The sequence below is a fragment of the Lathamus discolor genome, chromosome 4, assembly GCF_037157495.1.
Source record: "Lathamus discolor isolate bLatDis1 chromosome 4, bLatDis1.hap1, whole genome shotgun sequence".
NCBI lineage: Eukaryota > Metazoa > Chordata > Aves > Psittaciformes > Psittacidae > Lathamus > Lathamus discolor.
The window spans coordinates 113002288-113024050 of record NC_088887.1 but is presented as its reverse complement, the minus strand read 5'-3'; the positions used below and the strand labels follow the sequence as shown (position 1 = coordinate 113024050).

At 40.6% G+C, this 21763-nt stretch overlaps 1 protein-coding gene across 4 annotated transcripts in view; it reads right to left on the bottom strand.

Moving 5' to 3' along the window:
* Positions 1–21763, bottom strand: part of PDGFD (platelet derived growth factor D) — a 144748-nt gene that overhangs the window by 45374 nt on the left and 77611 nt on the right. For 3 of the 4 annotated variants that reach the window (XM_065678681.1, XM_065678679.1, XM_065678682.1), the window contains exons 2-3: positions 15563–15767; positions 11532–11712 (exon numbers count right to left, since the gene is read on the bottom strand). In XM_065678681.1, the coding sequence (XP_065534753.1) occupies positions 11532–11712; positions 15563–15767 (386 nt within the window). The remainder of the gene's footprint in view (positions 1–11531; positions 11713–15562; positions 15768–21763) is intronic. The other variant, XM_065678680.1, reaches the window with a different exon arrangement.

Below are 21763 nucleotides of genomic sequence, written 5' to 3'. Positions count from 1 at the left end.
GAGCATAAGATAAACACATTAGACCTTGTGTTCATCATGCCTGCCTAGAGAATAGGCGGCTCAGAGGTAATACGGACATGCAGTACACTGTTCATCTTAAAATAAGGATGTCATTTCCAGTCACATGCAAAAGTTTCACCTCCTCTGTAAAAACAGCAACTGTTTTCTGTTTGGTTTAGATATTCATACCTACACAGGATTTCCAATTTCTGTTCACTTCTAGAGAAACAAGATTTTCAGCAGCCTATTTCCATCACAAGCAGCTTCTTCAGCATGCAACAGAAACCATATGGAGCAGTCAGACTACCTGTCGTCTTCCAAGGATTTTTTTTGTTTCAAGCTTATTGGATGGACCTTGGTGTGAGATAAATTTTCACGGCCCAAAGGTGGTTGTCTTTTTTTTTTCCCCCCAGGATAACATTCTCTTTTCAAATTGCCTGTAAGCCTGCAAATGTTGAAAGCCAGGGCTAACAGATGCCATTAATTCTGTCACTCACTGCGATGAAAAGCACTGATGAGAAAATGAAAGACTGACCTCAATGCGTAAGAACTTTTGGGCTACATGTATGTTAGTAAGTAAAACGAGGTAAAGATTGATCAGATATAGTATGTATGACTGTCCTAGGACATAACTATTACTCTGCAAAACAGAGTGGCCACAATAAACTACATATTGAAAATAGCCTGAGGCTTGTGTTGGCCTCAAACCAGACATGCCAAAAATGTGACAGTGCAAACAACCTTGTGCCTGTGCTTTGGCTCACATCCAGCTTGTTTAACAGTCTTTGTTAACAATTTGGGATACACAGACTTCTTTATCAGAGGGTCCTGCAAGAGCTTGTATTTATGCTTCTTTATATGACTGATGGTTGGACAGCAACAATACTAGAATCAAGAACACACAATGTTCTTGATTCTAGTAGAATCAAGACAACACAGTGCCTGATTCCTACAGTCCAAGGAAAACTTTCATTACAGAGTATTTTTTTCTACACATCACCTAGGAAATACACCAGGATCTAAATGTTGATTTAAAGGAAGCATGTTCATAGCTGCCACCATCAGAATTATTATTAACACACACTAAAAAAGGCTTCTGCAGCTCATGAAAAGAAGGGGACCTAGAAAATAAGTTTTGTCTGCCATAAAATATCAATTTGTACCTTTAAAATATTTTCCCAAATAAAAGGGATTAAAATGAAAATAAACCCAAACAGAAAACCAACCCTGTTGTCAAGGGTCACAGAAAAATTGGATGTTATTTGATTCTGCTTAAAATGGTCTGACAACAAGATACACAAATTCCCCAGATCTAACCATTATATTTAGCTTCCAGTGCTGCAGATGAGTTGCAAAATCTGAACTTGTGTAGTTACAGGCTCAGACCTTTTCTAGTTAAGCATGGACTGGCCATCAAACTGACAACCCAGGAAAACAGAACTACATTTTTCTTGGTATTTCAAGAGATAAAAATGTGTTAATTTTTTTGTTTTTTTTTTTCTTTTTCTTTTCATGGCATGTACATTCAATATCAGCTCAGCATGGAGAGAGATCTGTGGTATAAAAAACAGAGAGGGGGTTGTAGGCAAAGGATTATGTTAACAGCCCAGGCACTGCATCTGAGGAGGCGTTCAGTTCAGTAGCACAAAGCTCAGCACCAGGCAGGGGCTTATTTTATGTAACAGTGTCATTTAGCAAAGAATTTTCTAGTAAGATTTATCCTATCAAGTCTAAAGTGACAGGAACTCTGCAACTAGTAACAGATGCGTGTGTGAATATGCATGTGTAATGGAAAACCAGAAATACCCTGTGACATATCCGTCATCCGTGTTATTACGAAGACATGCATGGACTTTATCGAGTGCTCAGAGCAAACCAGAAGGTTGTAAATTTAATAAAGATGTATGCATAGAAAATAAAAATTGGATTTATACAGCGTCATGACTGCCTTCGAAAAGGTAGCATATAGCACTAAGGTTATTTAAGCTAGACACAATGTGCTGAGCAAAGGACAGTGCCAGCCTGCAAGCACACCAGCTTCTCCAGCATGGAGGAAGGACCTTCTGTGATGATCTGTGCCTGGAACCGCAGAGTCAGAATAAGACTAAGAACTGTTAAAAGGAATTGTAGACATCCCAAGAGCTCGTTATTATGCAACCTATGAAGATGGGGAGGGATGAGAATAGCTGCAAGTCTTCTCCCACCCACAAAAACAGTTGCAAGTGGCTTGGTATAGTTTGAAGCCAATTTCTGTTGGTTTATCTTCCTGGTTTGGAATCTGGGATTCCTGTTCTCCATGTTTTAATCATACAATTTCTTAAACTAGAGAGGACCTCAGGTAATTCTGGCAGGCACAAAAAAGCAAGCGCGCAAACAAAAGAGCAAAGCAGACAAACGGCTTTGTTCATCAGCCTCAGTCTGGCAACGAAGCTCACCCTTGCTGGCACAGTGTCCCAGACTACAAGCAGGAGTGACACAGTGTGCCTCTGTAGTGTCTTTTAGAAATTAATCCTGTGGCATTTTACAAAGGCTAGTTGTGCTTGTCTTTGAGGTGGGAAGACCTAAGGCTGTGAGAAGGCGTTAGGGCAAGCAGTTGTGGAGCTTGGCCTGGAGCTGCAGCTGTGAGGCCAGCACCCTCAGGACATGATGCTGCATTCAAACCTGCAGGCAATGCAACAAGAGGCACAGCCATCCATCTCCACTGAGGACATGGAAAAATCACAAACACTATCACAACCCAGGAAGGGGAAAGTTCACCCTGGAAAAGTGCAAACTAATGTGTTCCTAAATTACAAGCTGAGCACAAGGAGGAACCTAAGAAACTTGGGAGCTCAGTGATGGACTTAGCTGACAGCAGAAAACACGTTAAAAGATACATTCTCAGTGTTAGGGCAGCCAAGCTGGCTGGCTACTGTTGTATAGACCTGCTTAAGCAGGGTACTGCAGCAGATGACACTCCACCCATAATACAGCCCTGGTGATCGAACTACCACATTCAGCTCTCTTCACTACCACAATGACATTGTGAAAAAGCTGGGGAAATCTGTGGGAGTTTTGAAAAGAACATCAGAAAACAAGCTCTGAGGGGATTGGACAGCCTGAATTTTTAAGAAAGATTAAAAGCCACAAACAGCCATAATTTCTTGACTAAGCAATATGCAAAGAAGTGTGAGAGCACTCTGAAAATATATGAAGGAGATGGACACCCACAACAAAGAGAACAGGCTTCTTTTATAAAAAAATTAGGAAGGAATATAATAGCAGGCAATGTTATGGCACTAAAAAAAAGGAAAACTAAAACTGATTAACAAACAAAAAATGTCTTTCCAACAGTGATTTATTACTCTATGGTTTAATCTCCTGTGAAGTATTCTCCTATGCTTGTTATATTTAAAAATTATGGTAGATGAATGGCCAATGAATTTAAATACAGAAAATTCTTGTCCTTAATGAAAAATGGGCTGAATGACCTCACATCTTTAAACCATCAGATTCTAGCTTTGGCTGCATTATGCATTACTAAACAAATGAAAAAAAAAAAAAGCCTACAATCCTCCTAAATTTAGACTCAGAAATCTTAAAACAAGCACTATAATTTGATCCAGGACTGTATTTTCCAGCAGTTACAGCTGTTGCAACAAACAAGGCAAAGGTTTTTGTCTGTAAACAATTAAACACACATTATACACAATGCATTGTTTTCCCTGGCTTGCCAAGAATGACAAAAACACATTGAACAGTGCTAAGGTTGAAACAGACCCTGCAACCCGAACTTGGGCTAGGACAGTACAAGAGCGGGATTTGGCTGTCAGGCTTTCTACGATAATGCTGACACACTGTCAAAGACATAGTTTGGTGGAACACAAAACATGAAGTTGAGCCTAGAAGCCCACCTCTCCACCAGACTGTGAAGACATGCAGTTCTGGCTTTGATTTAAAAAACAACTTGCAACCAAATCCTGCAGTGATGGGTTTTCACAAGCTCTTCAGTGCAGGTTGGAGATCTAGCATGTTTCAATTCACCAGTCGCTTCCTCTGGGAGTCTGTCAGAAGAAAATCCTGAATCAGATTGACTTTCTGCTCTTCTCCAGCACAGTTGGCACACATTAAAGTTAAGCTGCACCTTCATCTTCTGTGTAAAATTTAGAGCAGAGATAGGAAAACGCCCTGGGAGGAACAGGCTATCTCCTCTTTCTTTGTGGCCACAGTGGTAGGAGGGATAAGCCTTGCCACAATAAAGCACCAGGAGTTAATTAATACCTCTTTGCAGCACTGCAATACAACCTTGTAGTGTACTCTGTATTTTTATTTAACAGATTGCTTGACCCTAACTAGCTGATATGTGAAGAACAGGGAGAAGATTAGTTTTCATATGGATTTTTTTTTATGTATCCAGCTATGTTAGTTCTAGAAACTAATTCAGTTTATGGACTGGGAAGCAGCGTGGGAAGCAAGCAGATTGGGAAGCAAGCTGAAGGGACAGACAACTCACCACGAGTCTTCACACATCCCCTCACTTAGCCAAGATCATGGCCAGTTGCTATGAGACTGGTGTTCATTCATTTAATTAAAAACCCCAAAGTCACTATTCTGCCAGTATTACACACTTCCCAACAACTGCAACATTCCTGTGGCCTCTATCCACTGTTCTTACACATTGTGTAGTTGTTTGATCTCATTACTACTATGGTTGCATGCTTCTTGGAATTTTCATTTTCCAGTTTGCTTCTGCTGTATTTTGCAAGAACACATGTTGCTGTTGAATAATGCTTTTGAGCTTCTACAAAGAAACTATGATTCCTTTTTGGCTAACATGGGTACTGCGCATGATGGTCTTCTTCTGGTTTTGTCTTTGTATCTTTAACTTAACCTTGGAAAAGTAGGAACTTCCTCTGGGTCACTGAGTTCCCTGGCAATTTTTAAGACAGGTAAGTACTGCCAGCAGGAACTGCACTCCTTCAAAATCTAAAGCTGTCCTAAATGAACAATGCCTCTAAGTCTTGTTACAATCAAGTATTTGCGACAGGATACTGGATTTGAAAACAACACTTGTGCTCGTACAATCCTTTGAAGATGTAAAGTGCTACATTTTCTTGTCTTTGGCCACTACCACGAGTTAGGTGAATTTTCAAACAGTGCATAACACACCACTGGATTAAAGATGCAGCATTTTCAACAGGAATTGGACATCAACAGGATTGCTGTTATGTTAAGACTGATGACAATGTCCTGCAAAGGAGCCACACTTTAACTGAGCTGTCAACAAGTCAGGGATGGAGGAGAGCAAATGTCCACTTCTCCACCATGCTGTTCAAATAACAAAATTGCCAGGCACACATGCTTGCAGCTGGGAAAACACAAACACTAAGGTCTATTTTCTTTTCTGATTAAAACAACTGTTTTATAAGTTGAGGTCTGGCAGCTTCCAGGAGCTTCTGTGTGCTTACTGGGTCCTGCTGTTTCTGTTTCTGGTATCTGTATTTCCCTGCCATAACTCAATTTTTCACTATGTTCCCATCAGGCCTTTTTCCACCTTTGACGTATCCCAAATCCAGTTCAGTCAGAGGTTTTGCCCAAAGAGGCTGATGTAGTGAAATTGTCCTACTTTTGTCCTGCTTTTTACGCCTACCCGATGCTTACCTGCCCTCTCTCCTCTCCTAGACCCAGTCTTTCCTATTTCAGGTCCACGGCCTGTTCAAAATCTTCAATTCATTTACCTCATTTCCTTCACTGGGCAGAGAAGAGATTCAGAGCAGCCTGAATTTTGCACATGGGTTGTTTTTATAAAACATCTTTTCTGTCTATCACAGGCAGGAAATCAAAATCGAAATCAGAGAAAGAACAGCAGACACACAACTGATAAAGCATCCATGTGTCAATTCTTGCTTCTTCATAGTGAGATCTGTTTCATGTTCAACCACTTTATTAACCAAGACTTTGCCTGTCTTGTCCCCCTCCCTTCCCCCGCGACATTCTTCTCCTTTTGTACACCCAGCAATTTACTGGGATTCCTTGTGTGGATTATTTAAAAGCAGGGAAGGTATTCATACATCATTATCATGACTGTTGTCACACGAGATATATTATATGGGTTTTCAGGCAGAATATTTTGTCTTGGAGACAGAAATGAAACGTCTATTTTGTGAAAGAAGTGACAAGCTACAACAGAAGCACAGCAGCAACAACTCATGCAGCTTTCGGGCTGCATTCAGTTTTGTAGCCAGTGATAAAGAATTAATCATTCTTTTTGGTCTTTATGAATGTGTATTCACACTGGTGGCTGAATCTTTTTGTGATCATGTTAACTGTTACAAGGGAGTTTATTGATTTATTCAAAATCCTTGCAGCTTGGTGCTGCACTACTTGTACAAACAAACCTGGTAAAATACAGGGAGCCAGTTTAATTCAGTGACTGTATGGGAGTACAAGTATCAAGATGAGGTTCTTATTTTGCCCATTTTTATTTTCTGATTATGCTTTGAATTTTTGCTATTTTCTTGTGAGCTTAGCAGGAAAGCATCAAAGAGCTTAAGTTCGGTATTTGAACTAACTTTGATTAGTCAATATTTTTTTGCATGGGAAAGTAATAAAATTTTATTAGACTGACTGTGATGTCTTACCCCACTTTTTGACCAATACTCTTTTTTTTTTTTAATCATATAACTGATGACCTGTAGCCTGGGAAAGTAGCAGAACACTACTTTTGTGTAAAATTCCACATGATGGATCAAAACCCAAAGTTCCCCCCTCCTCCATTCTAACAATTTCTTCATGGGTCCTTCATTCAAAAAATGTCATTTCAAACAAGCAAAAATTACTCATTATCTAACACACTGATACACATTTTGACACATAAGTTTATCCTGGAAAAAATGTACTTATGTTCTCCTGTTTATCACAAGATGTCCACCACTGTTGGTTTGCAATTCCAAATAAGTAAAGATTGCTCTTATTGCCATGTGATGTTTCCTAGTTATGAATTACAAAGAAAAGAAAGTTAAAAGCACACAGATATACGTGTATATATGTAAAAAGATGTAAATATATATTTAAACCTTACATCTTTGTATATATGCATGTTTGTACACATACATGTTCCTAGCTTTTTTGTAGCCCTTGTTTCCAATAACGGTTTTAGTCGAAGTTCCAAAATATGGGTTCCATTTAGGATTAATGAAACAATTAGTAAGGCAATAACAATTTACTGTTATAAATGTACAACAAATATGTGCCTTTTACAATAAACTTAATGTTTTTAATTAGGAAATGGAATCCAACATTTTCTAGTTGTCTCATTGAAATGAAATTAGATGCAGGGTTGGGAATTTTAATTCAAAACATTCACCTTTATTGTTGGAACATATTCCTGGGTGAGTTCTTAGATTATTTTATTAAATATCCATGCTAATGTACTTGTAAAACATGGGGTACAGTCTTGTTAACATTCCCTTCCAGAATTAGGACATAGGAAGAATTTCATTTCAGAAGGAAAGAGGGGATTGTATAAAATGCCTTCAGTCAAAGATCTTTTCCATGTGTAACAGTGTAACTTAATTTACATTCCTACATTTCAAAACAATTGATGCAGTATTTTTAGTAATTACTGAATACTTACTTGCTACACACAAGATACTTCCATTGAGGTAATTGTTCTGCAAGCAGCAGTGGAATGAAATTTTACATTTGTGGTAATGCAAAGTTTTCACATCACCTACTTCAAGGTGTGTAAGCCAGGGGCCTTTCTTATGACAGTGTTACCTCCCATCTAGCAACTGTGTAAGTCACTTAAGATTACTTACCTTCTTCTGAATCACATATTACTATAGTGTTTACTATGACACAGTATGTCCTTAGAATCATAGAATAGTTAGGGTTGGAAAGGACCTTAAGATCACCAAGTTCCAACCCCCCTGCCATAGGCAGGGACACCTCACACTAAACCATCTCACCCAAGGCTTTGTCCAACTTGGCCTTGAACATCGCCAGGGATGGAGCACTCACAACCTCCCTGGGCAACCCATTCCAGTGCCTCACCACCCTAACAGGAAAGAATTTCCTTCTTATATCCAATCTAAACTTCCCCTGTTTAAGTTTTAACCCGCTACCCCTTGTCCTGTCACTACAGTCCCTAATGAAGAGTCCATCCCCAGCATCCCTATAGCCCCCCTTCAGATACTGGAAGGCTGCTATAATTTCTTAGAGCAAGAAATTATATAATGCGTGAGAAAAAAAAAGTCTGGAATACCTCGGTGCTTTCTATAATGAAAATTATTGTTTCTAAGCCAGCTAAAAAAAAAAAAAACACCAAAAAAACCCAAAAAAACAAAGAAAATGTTTGAGAAATAAGCAGTTTAAGTGATAATGGCAGGGAAGGATTTCAAACAAATCTGCACCTAAGGGAGGCTTATGCCTAATTGCTGCCAAGGGCTTGCTCAAGACCACTTTTGCTCTAGGTCTGTGAAGCTTGAAGAAAAAGACAATTTTTAAATAGGTTCAAGGGAGTCATTTCTCTGTGTGGATACCCAGGCTAAACCAACAAACCGCACAGTTACAACTGAGCATTTGAATGTGAAGCACCTGTAGACACTAGCCACCAGCTGTGCATGCTTACTAACTGCACTGCCACAAACAGCCCAGAAAAGGTCTGACATTTTCCAGTCATGTAAAGACACTTTTTATTCTTATTCAGCTTGGGATAAGCAGTGGGGCACAGTCAACTCACTAATATGCTCCTGGAGGCAGGTACAATTTGGAGCTCTCACTCTACACAGGAGCCTTATGGCTTCAAAGGGGAAGAACGGATCAGGGACAGGCAACAGGCAGCAGCATGTTGGATAGGCCCCTTCCCTCCAAAATCACCCTCACTGTTCCCCCTCTAGCCTTCCTAGTCCTTCAGCTCCATAGAGGAGAGGGCAGAGGCAGAGGTGCTCATACACTCCCATGCAGGGAGAGGAGGAGAAGGTGGAGGGAGCTATCCCTGGCAAGCAAAAGTTGTTAAGCACTGTATTTAGATGGTCAGACTTTATTTCACAGATCTGCTCCCTTGCCTATTGCCCCTTATCTTATACTGGAACAGTTAATTACTCCCATGCATCTGCATGGCTTTCAACCTTATCCTGTTAAAGATCATGTTTGTGTTTTTCTCAGTCTAATTTTCCAGAGTCACTTTGAATTCTAATCCCACCATCCTGAGTGACTGAGCCCTTCCATCTTACATGGGTCACTCAGTTTTGCATGCCTTGTTTCATAAGGGCAAGCATGATTTCCATGGACACAAGTCTAACTTATGTCTTCTTTAGAAAAAGAATCCCTTTTTGTTTCCCTAAATTGCACTGAAATATGAAGCTAATACAAAAACACCAGTAGATAATGAAGTATGTTTCTGCTAAGCTCTGTGGTGCCTCATTTGTGCCTCACGCAGAGTGCTGAACTAAGTAAAAACCTGATCTGCATCAAATGAACTTAACTGACTTCCTTGAAGACTTATAAATGGGAAGGCCAGAGAGCAAGGCTGCAAGTCTGTTTGGCTGCATATGCAATCGGAAGAAATTCACCCAGCCATTCTGGCACCACGCTCAGAAGACGCATCTGATCAATAAACTCAAGTGAACTCTCCAAATTGCGTGCTTCCATTTTGCTTGGAAAATTTATTAGTCAGATTCTGGTACACATATAAACAACAGCCATGGAAAGGCAAACTCCATATATAAGAGAAATCATGGAAGTTAAAGATTTGCACATATCTTGTGCACCATTTTCCAAGAAAGCCCCTAGAAGCAGCCTTGCATTGGAGGAATTTACAAAGAAAAAAAAAGGCAATGTAAAGGTCCTTCATTTCATCTTATACGAAATACCATATGTTTTTGCCTGCTTCATTAATGCTACCTGGTTTGCTGCCTAGAAAATGCACACTAAATTCAACCTTCAGGGGTCAGCAGTGCTCAGCATATCTATGAACTGAACTCTAAGTGGCTGTGGGGACTATCAAATAAGGGCTGACTCTGATGAATATTAATTCCGCAGTTTTAGGTAGAACTGTTTGGAATCTTAAGACTAGCTAAGCACATATCATCTTCCATCTCGCAAATGCCACTACAGTTCTTTTCTCAGAAATATAACAGTATTTCAAACGGCGCACTTGGAGATTATTATTCTGAATAGATTTGCTAGACTGTAAAATTCTCTGTTTACTCATAGTTTTGAAATTAGATAAATACAGTAGACTTTTCTGAGCTTTCTAGTGCAGAAAGTACTGTGTGTTATGAGTGACAACATTCATTTTTGGAAAGCCTAATACTATCATACTAGCTGTACATGGTCTGGAATAAAGCTTTCTAAATGCAGCCGAGTTTTTGTGGCTGCACTGAAATATGAGCAGTGTGAAAAGAGGCTGCTTTACTGTCTCATTTTTCTGCCCAGTGGTCTTTCATAGACCGTTCAACCTAAATTTTAGTTTTAGTAGATTACCTTCAAATCACAGTAAATTAGAGCTCAGGATTTACTCGCAGTGCAATGCCTTACTCTGCTAGAAGCCTAACAATTTAAATGCAAGGGAGCACAACCTTTATAGCTTTAGAGCTGTCTTGACAATGTGCTGTTTATGGACTCTTTTTAGCATACATAGCCACGCATGCATGCAAAGCCAAGAGCCTGAAATGAAATGACTCAAACAATGAATCTCTCCTGTTACAGCACTAACATTACTGCTATTCTGGGCTTTCTTAGTCTTGTTAAGTAACAGTGGATTGAATAAAAAGGGAATACGAAGTGTGATGGATATGAAAATGTAATGATGACAGTACAATAAATTAATGCTTACCATTTCCTGAGTGTTTGCAAAATCTGCCTATTTCGAGCTACACTGCACCAGAAGCATTATAATATCAATCAGGACAATACAGAGGAATATGTATTTCTATCAAAACCCACTTAAAGCAATAAGCATTCCTGCTTCCTGAAGACAAAACCAAAATAAAAACAGAGGAGGTTTTAATCTCATTGAAACAGTACAAGATACACTGCTAATGCCACCGCATATAAAAAGAGGAATGTTTATATGTGGTTAAAAATACAGCCTGAGCCTTAGCACAGTGTTCTGCATGTAGAATTTCATTGCATGTAGAATAAACTACTCTGCATCTAACTCAGAATCACAGCCATAGCCCCTCAAGGTATTTTTATTTGCCCTCAAATGAACACAAAAAAGGAGTTCACAGAGCAGCCATTTCTTCGCTATTTCTGCAGTACCTCAAAGAACTGGCAGTGCAAACTCAGTGTAGAAAGTGTTGGTGCTTCTGAAACATGCTATTACTGTAAATCTTGGCCTGGACTTTATTTTATATTTAATGACAGGATATAAAAAAAACCTTTGATCTGTATTTGTATCTGAACTACATTGTTGCTGGATTGAAAATACTTTCAGTGAATTAGTGTTTTCATCCAATACAGTTAGCAACACCATCCAGTCTCTAAGTACTGATGCTCTTTTACACTACTATTTCTCTCACCCATGACACAGCTAAGTGACTTACCACAAGGGAGTAACAAATCTTGAATCCAGGTTTAGCCACAAAGTAGTCATCAGATTTGAAGGTTATCTTTATCTGATTTGTTCTTGATGTTATTCTTGGAGGTACTTCCTTGTGCCCACACCACCGTCCTCGTATAACTGTGCTGGTCTCCGATACATCTTCCACTTCCACAAAGTCATACCTGGGAACCAGTTTAAAGAATTAGCTTCTGCCAACTCTGGTTACAGAAGATGATTGCAATTAGACAGGAGCACAGCTAGAGACACAAAGACAACTGTCCCCCATTCTCTACTGCAAAACATCAGAACAAACACTATAAATGGTGGACGTGCTCAAATGGATGATTTTTGGGCTCCTGGAACATGACAGTATTTTCTACCACATTAAAGTAGCAATGAGAGGCACTTGCATGTGCTTAGTGCACTGTAAGCATATACATTGCATTTCATGTGGTGGATAAATAATATAGAGACCTGATAATATTACTTAAGGTAGGCTGCCCAAGCTGAGCAGCTGCAAGTACTTGTGCAGTTTCTGAGGGGGCTGGAGCTGAGCTGCCACTGTGTCTAGAGCAAAGGTAGATGCTGGAAGGACACAGGGCAGTCCATGCCACTGAAAGGTGCTTTTTAGGAGTTTCTTTGTAGGTGCCATGGTGCTCCTGCTAGATGGTTTGGGAAGACAGTGGAAAAGGGCAGGCTGGCACACTGTGTGCCATGGTGGGGACTCCTCTGCTGTTTGCATGGGTGCTGTCACCAGGGTAAAAGCAACAGCATGTCTTGCCCTGTGAAAGGTCACACCTTGGCCAGGCACCCATACCACAGTCTTGCTGTCCTGAGCCCAAAGAGGGCTCTGCCAAGAGCAGCAGACACTAAACCCCAGGGATGACGGCACACATAGACCACACTCACTGCCACAGTGTGCACATTTGCTTGCCTGGGTCGTTTATTGAGTTCATTTATGGAGCTGGAGAATAAGGAAGGCAGAGAATAAAGTCTTGATCTCATTCAGCCTATGAGAAAAGCAGTCCCTCAATATCTGTGGAGGTAGAATTAGGCCACACACATCGCAGCCGGCGAGGGAGAGGTGATGACAAGAGCGGACAGTTTATGGGGGCAATGAGAGATGAGGAGACATGCCATCCTCACAGTACAGTTAAGATCTTTACCAGGAAAGGATTTTACTACCAAAACATGCGCTCCCTCCAAAGAGAGAGTTTAAGACTGTTAACCAGTTCTTGCTAGCAATATACTGCTCGCCACCCCTTGGTCTGCGGGCCAGGCGCCTGCCTCCCTGCCCAGTTGTGGGACCTGAAGAGCTCTGTAAATAACAGACGTGCTTTTCTTTTTCTTCTGAGAGCCCATGTGAAAAACACAAAAGTACTATGTGGCTTGAGAATATCAGTACTGCTGCTCTTACATTCACCAACCCCAAACTGCATAGAACAGAAAATAACAGATTTGCCTTAACCAAATCACTTAAATATGCCCAAACTCTGCTGAAGCATACATTTTTTGTAACACAACAAAGTTTAGTTCCAGACAGAGGTAAACTCGTCTCAAGCTCTCCCCAGAGTCTTCTACTCCCACTCTCTCATGGTAAGGATACGGTACCAGGTCAGAGCTCTGCACTGCCTGACCAGGGGCATCCACCATTGCCCCCCGGCAGCACAACAGCCACTGAATGCTGACTTTAGCACAAGGGGTTTCAGAGGCTTCAGAACAAGAAAACCTTGTAGGCTTTGGGGAAAATTGTCTTCCCCACTCTTTGAGGCCATAAGGCAGACTAACTGCTAGGAAAAATGGGGCTTCCAGGGATTATTTCTGCTTTCAACAGCAGTGGCTTTGCTGCAATGATCGTGGAAGTAGGTTGTTTCTGTGCATCCAAGGAGCCTCAGAGGCTGGGTGATTTAATTGCTTTTCAGAATCATCTCTTATCAAGTGCTTGTGGAAATGCTAGCAGCACTTCTAGAAAATTCTGTAAAACCTTGAATATTTCTTCTCCTTCTGAAACAGCTCCGCTAATGTGTATCTTTTTATTCCTCAGTCTGAATGAATTTCAATCAGTTCAGTCTTAATAGTATGCAAATTAAAATAATTAGCATTAATGAAAAAAATTAAAGAAAACACTAAGAAGTTTCTCGAAGAAAAAAGCGTAAGGTCAAAAGCAAGTACAAAAGGAAGGTACGGTGCAGAGATCCTGAATTACTTGTCCACTGTGCACAGTATTCAAGCACATGCTCAGCTCTCAGCATTCATTTCAATTAAACACGCCTGGCTGTCTCTCTAAAGCAGCACTGCAGGGATTGTCAGGGACTGAAGCTGCAGAAAGGACCTAGTTTTGAGAAACATACTGAGCATTAGTGAAAAATCTTACTATGCACAGAGTACTTAACAGGCTTAAAGCCATCATGAGCTGTCTGCCCAAGAAATTCCTTACTCTGGAAATAATACTATGCAAATAAAGGTCTTCCAGGAATGCCTGGGAAAGCTTTATTGCAGAAAAGAATGTGATATTTCTCCAGCTTCTACAGACACTATGGAAAGTCTTTGCTTCTCTCTGCATCCTAAATTTGCTGTTCTGGAAAAAGACAGTCCCCAAACCCATAACGCCAGTAACAGCTTGACTTCCCCTCACCACGCCATCACCTTCAATGGCTCTTGACAAAGAAGACTTAATCTTTTTTTTCCACAGTAAATTAGTCCTCCATTTCAAAGTTGCAATGCTTTAAGGTCAGCCACAGTTTAGCTGCTATGTAAATATTAACAAGCCGCTTCTGTATGCATTAGGCTCCCAATCCGGGAGAGCGTTTGTGGTGCTAGGAGGTAACTGTCATCACTGATTTTGCTGCTGATCTTGGACCAACAGTACCACAGCAGAGCAGCTGCTGCCAAGACCATCAAGGCAGAGGGAAGGACAGCCAGTTTCAGGCTGCATCCTTTTATTACTAAACGGAAAGCAAACCTGCAGAAATGGTTCTCTCTACCAGTAACACAGAAAATTAACAAACAAGAAAAAAAAATCCACCCTGTAAAACCCTGCAGAGATGCCAAATCTTATACATGCAAACTAATTGACAAAGAAGATAAGATAAGCAGAGGCTCGGTGTGCAGAAATCCTAACAGCCCAGTTCTCTGCATAGATAAGGTGTAAGTAACAACATGATCAGGCAGGGATCTGGAAGCTGAGACTTGAGCCTTTTATATAAGTAGCATCACAGCAATCTGCCTTTCAGAGCACACGGAAAGCCTGAGCCTGCTCCCTCCTGCATAACAGATAGCTGAATAAAAGAAATGAAATATAAACAGAAAGCTCCATGGTTTTGTACTGTTTCAGTGAGTGTTGGCAAGGTTCAGATCTGTGCTCTGTTAATGCAAAACAATTTATCCACCTGGGTTAATGAGCCAGATCAACTGAGCTTACAGTCACTTCTGCTTAAAAGGGTAAAACAAAGCAACTGGGATATAGTTGAATATACTTAGATATATCAGTATGCAGAGTACACTGATGCTTGTGGACCTATATTTAATGGTTTTAAAAGAAACTATATCAGTGAAGTTTAACAATAAAGACAGGTAATTTGAAGAACATAGTTATGTTTTTCAGTGTATTTTTATCTGTCCCTTACACCCCAATATAAACACATACCTACTTGCTCACACCTCCCAGAGCCTTCCACCTACTGAAAAAGATGTTTTTTGACTGGCTAAAACATAACAGAAGTGATAGAGGACAAAATCCTGTTAAAGTAGTACCTGAGTTGTTAAGTAGCTGGATTTAAGTGCACAAGTGCCTTGTGCTTAAAATATTACAGAAGGAACAAAACCTGACAAAATGGCTTCAAGTCCAGGACAGCTCAGTTTATTTATAAACTCAAAGATTGGTTTGGGTTGGAAGTGGCCCTTGGAGGTCTGTCCTCCAAGCAGGGCCATCCTAGACCCTATCCAGGTTTTGTTTTGTAGTCTCATGCCAGTGGCCACATCCTTAAGCTTGAGTGCGGTGTTAAGGAGCCTTTGCAAACTTCCACCACTCACCTGCAGATATCATTTTCAGGCTCCTCCAGTCCAAACTGATTATCAAATGCCAGCTGGATCCTGGTGCTCTCAGGTGAGTGGAGCCGCCATGTCAGCAGGAGATTCCTGGGGTAACTGCTGGGGAAGCGAGGACTGTGGATGCAGCCATTTCCTGCCACGCTGATGGTCTCTTCTTTTCGGTACAAGTCTGTGAGGTGATTGCTCTCTGTTAGTAGTCACAACTTGTAGAAATTAGTATGTTGTTCCAGTTACAGGAAGCAAAAAACACAACAGTTTATAAAACAGAACAAATTACTTGCATTTAAAGTCTATAAAAAGTTGGGTCTAGGAGCAGTTATTAAACAGGAAATAAAGTATTTTCTATTAATTCACCCCCCTAAAAACAACAAGAAAACCAGTACTCAACTATATATATTTTTTATTTCTTGATAAATATATCATTACTGTTCCATTGATACTGATTATATAATTAGGTTCTCACCATTTTGGTTTTAAAGAGTAATTTTAACTTCAATAGAAGTTACAAGCTTGAGAACAATGTGAGACAGAGTGAAGTGACAAGGTAAAGAGCTTTTCTTCCCAGATTTGGTGCTCTGGGAAGAGATGCCCTCTCCTCAAAAGCAGCAATAAAAGGCTACAGGAAAGTGAGTGTGAGTGAGTCTATGTTTGTTTGTTGTGCTTCAGTATTTCTTCACAGGTAACATTTTCATTTTATTTATATGGTGTGAATAATATGCTGTCAATGAGTCACGTAAGCTATTTCATGCTTACAAACAATGTAACCAATGAAGTCAGAAACTGTCCCGCCAACATCTTCCTAACTTCAAGACAGTCAAGTCTTTAATTAAAATTCCAAAACTTCTACCTAAGCAAATACTCAATTGTTCCTGAATTTTACTTTGAGGTAAAGCAGTAAATCTCTGGCTCCAAAGATGTGCAAGAACTGTGGCAAGACCCCGCTCTCTGAAAGTCAAAATGTCTTCTCAGTTCCAATCATAGACTTGTATTGTCCAGCTGTTACTGACACTGGAATTTGGCTCTCAGCATCAAAGAACTACAAATAACTAATTCTTGTGCATTGACAACTTTAGTATGGTAAAATTTTGTTAACCAGAAGGCTCCAAGGCAACATGCAGATCACGGCCGGGTCCAGTTCCTAGTTAAGAAACTCAGATATGAGCTTCTATCTGTAAGACAGCTATCAGTGTTCCCCATGCGGTGTGCAGGGATCTAGGGCTCAGCTCGGTTACCAACAGGAAGATTTCTCACACCATTTTAGACACAGTCAGTCCTTCATGAGGACAGGGAGGCCTGGCAGCACATCCAGTAGCCCCTGTGAAAGCTGTGCTGTCTTGTGGGCAAGCTGAGCCTCCTGTCAGCAGCCTGTGGAAGCTACCCCTGGACAAGTCCCGAGTCAGTCACAGCACTGCATCGACCGAATTTCTGCTTAACAGGGGAACTTGGGCACCTGCTTTCACGTAAACACCTGAGCTCCTAATCTTAAACTGAGAATCTCTCCCAGTACTCCGCTGAATGTCAGGTCATCCTTCAGTTCCACTACATGCAATAGATACAGAAAACTTTCTGCTGAATTTGGCTACTGAGGAAGAGCAAATGGGAAGAAAATTTCTCCCACTAAGCCGCTCTATGAACATTGGAAATAGAAACCCAAAGTAAGCAAACAGCCACAGCCATCTGTCTTGTAATCAAAGCTTGCTTTCTTAAAATAAAATCTTATGTTTGACTGAAGACTTCTAAGCTCTTTATCCAAAAGAAATAGATTTGTTTCATAATGCTTATGGTAAACAGGAACCCAGAGAAATAGGACAAACTCCATGCTAAGTACATCTATTTTTCAGCTTGCGGTTCACTGTTTCCAGGCTGTAAATACCTCCCTGCACGTAGCAGTAAGCAAAGTGTGGCTGTGTGTCAACAGTTCATTGTTACTCTTCTGACAGGGTAATAATTCTAGCTCACAAGCAACCTGAAACTTAGAAGATAAAAGTCTGGGCTTCCTGTAAAAGCTATCTCCAAATATCTAATTATGACATCTTTCAAAGATGTTTTCATTCGAGATTAAATTCATTCAAGATTAAATGTTCTTATACCCCGAGACACCCTTTCTAAGCAAATACAGCCCTAATACCATATCTCACAAAAGAGCAAAACTACCCAGTTTTGGTTTGTTCTGTTTTGACCAAGCAATTGGAAATTCCAAGCATTGCAAATATGACAATTCAGTGAAAACAAAGACCACCCACCTATCAGTTTTGTTGCAATTTTCATCAGGAACATCTACACTTAAGTCTGGTTTCTATTTTCTTTTATTCCATTTTTTCCCACTCAGAAAAAAAAAAAAACACTAAAAAACAAAGAAAAAAAACCCAAAACACACCACACCTCTATTTCCCCAGCCCCCCAGCGCCCGCCCCCCCGCCCAGGAGTCTGGAATGAAACAAAATGTCCAGCCAGCCCTAATGAGTTCCTACTGAAATGCTGAGGACCTTTGGACTCTGAAAACACCCAATGAGCCCAAGAGGACAAGGTATTCACCAGACTATGTCCAAAATATCCAAGAAAAGGGATAAAAATAAAACCATTCAATGACAGCAAATTTTGCACTTTTAAATGAAACAGCCATTCCCCAAGTCTGAACAAACGTTACTGCAGTAAACCATGGCAGAATTTGGCCTATATTTGAGAGTACTTTGTTTTTCTTTCTTGGACAGCAAACTCTTGCCATTTTCCCACTATAAGCATGCATTTGACTGTGTGGTTCAATGCGCTTCATGCCTCTGAGGGAAAGGCTTTCTTTCCCCAGACAGTCCTAGCACAGGCTTTACTCTGGAGCTGTTAGCTGCTGAGATTAGACTGCTAGGGACAGTACCATAGAATCATAGAATCATAGAATAGTTAGGGTTGGAAAGGACCTCAAGATCATCTAGTTCCAACCCCCCTGCCATGGGCAGGGACACCTCACACTAAACCATCCCACACAAGGCTTCATCCAACCTGGCCTTGAACACCGCCAGGGATGGAGCACTCACAACCTCCCTGGGCAACCCATTCCAGTGCCTCACCACCCTAACAGGAAAGAATTTCCTCCTTATATCCAATCTAAACTTCCCCTGTTTAAGTTTTAACCCATTACCCCTTGTCCTGTCACTACAGTCCCTGACGAAGAGTCCCTCCCCAGCATCCCTATCTTTTAAATGTGCTCATATATATACCCCCAAACAAAACAAAAAAAAAAAAATGTGCACTTTACACAAGCTGAGAAAATATGTTAGCAGTGTTCTTGTATCCCAAGAAGATAAGCTCTGTCATGGCATTTCATTTAAGTTAAACTCTGAATTCCACAGACCGGGGTGCTCTGTCAGCAAGTCAATCACAGCTGACCAAGCTCAGTGCTGAAATGTAATGGCTGGTGCAGCTCTGCAGTATCCAAGTTGAACAGGTAAATGGAGAAACAAAGCTGCACATGTTAAAAAGCTTAAAAATCAGAGCACAGCGACTTGCTATTTCTATTATGGTAAATGCAGTAAAAAGCCATTATAGAGGAAAGGCTGAAGGGAAGCACGGGGAGACAATGGTTAGTATAGTAAAGCAGGAGATATAAAAATATTACAGTATGAAGATATGCCTTCTCCACAAAAGAAGTATATTTGCCAAGAATGCACATAAATACTGTTTCTGTAACTCACACGGGATGAAATGCAGAGCCACTCAGAGCCTTCACCTGACAGTGGAGTAGACAGGACAGGAACCAAAAGCACTGGTTTTCTATGGAGATTTTCAGTGGGATTTTGCAGAGTTAACTGGTTTGGATGAATGTGGAAACACAGTCAACCCCAGCTTGGTCTCTGGAGGTTGGCCCCTCATGAATCATCAAGCATCTGGGAAACAGTTCGAGGGGATGTGAGCAGCTCCTGTACTTCTCGTAGCAGCTAAGATGTAAGACTTAAAATTACAAGACCTTCCCAAGCAGACAAGCATTGTCTTCATCAGATACACTCGGGGAACTTGTGGAAACCAGGTATCAGCCATGGGGAAAGTCAGGAAAAAAAAAAACCCCACACTTGGGAAAAGATGTAGGCAAAGGAAAAGGCAGTCCCCCTTTCAAGGCAATGTTGCAAAGCAGTACAATGCAGCATTACAGTATCCTGAATGTCACATGTTAACTGTTTTCCATACTGCTTTATGGGAGTAAATAAAAGATGACAGTGGGTAATACACTGCCTGTCACATTTACTAAAAAGCATATAATATCATTTCACAAGGAATAAAAGTAGATGTTAAGTCATAAGGCAAAAAGGCCACTTAAGCAATACACAGAAGGAGGATATTCTACATGGCAGGTGTTACAAAGACATCCCAGCACTGGGGGAGGGAAACTATCTCATAAGGAAGATGAGTGGAAGGAAGCTGGGAGACATCCTTCACAGTGAGGCAATTCCCTGCAGAGAGTCTGAACTGCCTGGGAAGCAGCTTGCTCTATATTTTATTTATCTGAACTAATCTCTCTTTTAATTCTTTCCCAACCACTAATTTTAAACATAGTGGTATACATGATAGTCCAGCTGTCCATGTTAGAGGAGCTTCCATTTAAGTGCTCAAAGCAGCTGCATTTTCAGAAGTGTTTGCCTTCTTCCCCCTTCACAGAGGGCAGCTGGCTGTCAGCCCTGGAGCTGAGAAGTCCAGCTCAATATTCAGCAAATACTGATTGTCTCAAGTCTCCCCACTGTGGGTGCCCAGCAGATCCATTATTTCTCCTTCCCAGCTAGGTCATGTTCTCCTAATGCCACGCTGCATGAACAGCAAGATTCAGAAACACAAATTTCATCCTGTTTGGTCTGGATGCCTGCATTTCCTTGCAAGCTTCAGCAACCTATTGACACATTCTTGTTAAAGATACTCCCAGTCATGACATGCTTACTACAGAAAGAATTTCACTTTTCCTGTCAGCATTCAGTAGACAATGAATTCCTTCACTAAAATTAAAAAAAAAAAGGCAATTGCTGCTTGCTAATAGCTAATCTGACATCTGTTCTTGGATATCAATTGAGGAAGAAGAGTTTATAAGTGTCAATTCCTTCAGAAAGAAGAAGAATTCAGAGAATGACCTTGTCTAAGGACCTAACCAATGATATGGCATATTTAGTTCCACTTTTCTAAGGTTTCTGGAATTTCAGCCGCATTTCCTAAGGTGTCCTGTGTATAAGTTTGCTTCTGTCTTTACTCCACTTGTAGAAGTGGTTTGGCCAACAAAAACAACTTTGATACAGTGGTAGAGGCTGAAAAAATACCATATTCTGACATGTTTTATGACAAGAAATATGCCCTCTTAAACCCCATGGAATGTAACCTGATGAGCTCATCCTCTGTTACAGCTGGGGAGAGAGTTGCTAGAAACCATGTGAAGTTCATTTTAGCACTTGTGAAACTATTTGTTCTTTCAGGAAAGGACCTTGGGAGTTTTTGCATGTGGGAGTTTTCTAGATACAACCCTCCACCCCCAAGGCTGCTCTCTTTGAAACAAATACAGCAGTTAATGGTTTGCCACTGGTTTTTTAACAAATAAGACAACCTTCAGGGCGAATAATAGGTCTTCAGTGCCTTCAGTTGAAAATTAGCCTCATCTAAATAGCTGAATCCAGAGTGAGACACAAAGAACAGTAAAACATTTTTGAATCACAGCCACAAATCAGTTCATCTCAGGGACAGGCATGCCAAGCAAACTGTATTTATGGCAGCATGTTCAGATATTCATTGGCTTTTTTTTTTTATTCCCCCACCCTTCAGCAATAAGGAGAAACTTTATTTGTTATCCATAAGGTTCCATATAAATCAGAGGAAAAGATGACAGAGTTCATGGTCAAAATAGTGCATTCCATAGCTAGTCACAACTTTTGGAAAGATATAAAACTGTAAGGTCATTTACCTTGTTTTGTTGGGGTTTTTTGAGTGAATATAAACAATCAAGTGAATCCTAGTCAGTGAACACAACATCACAATTCTGATCTCTAATTAAGAAAAAATACTATATGCTAGTACCAGACTAAGACATCTCTTCCCTTTTAAGGACAGAAGCCTAACACACCCAAGTCAGCTCTGCTCCCACCATGATTCACCAGGTCTCCAAGAAGGCAGACCAAGGGAGGCAAAGAGTTGGGATTTCCAGCAATGAGACGGGAATGGAAC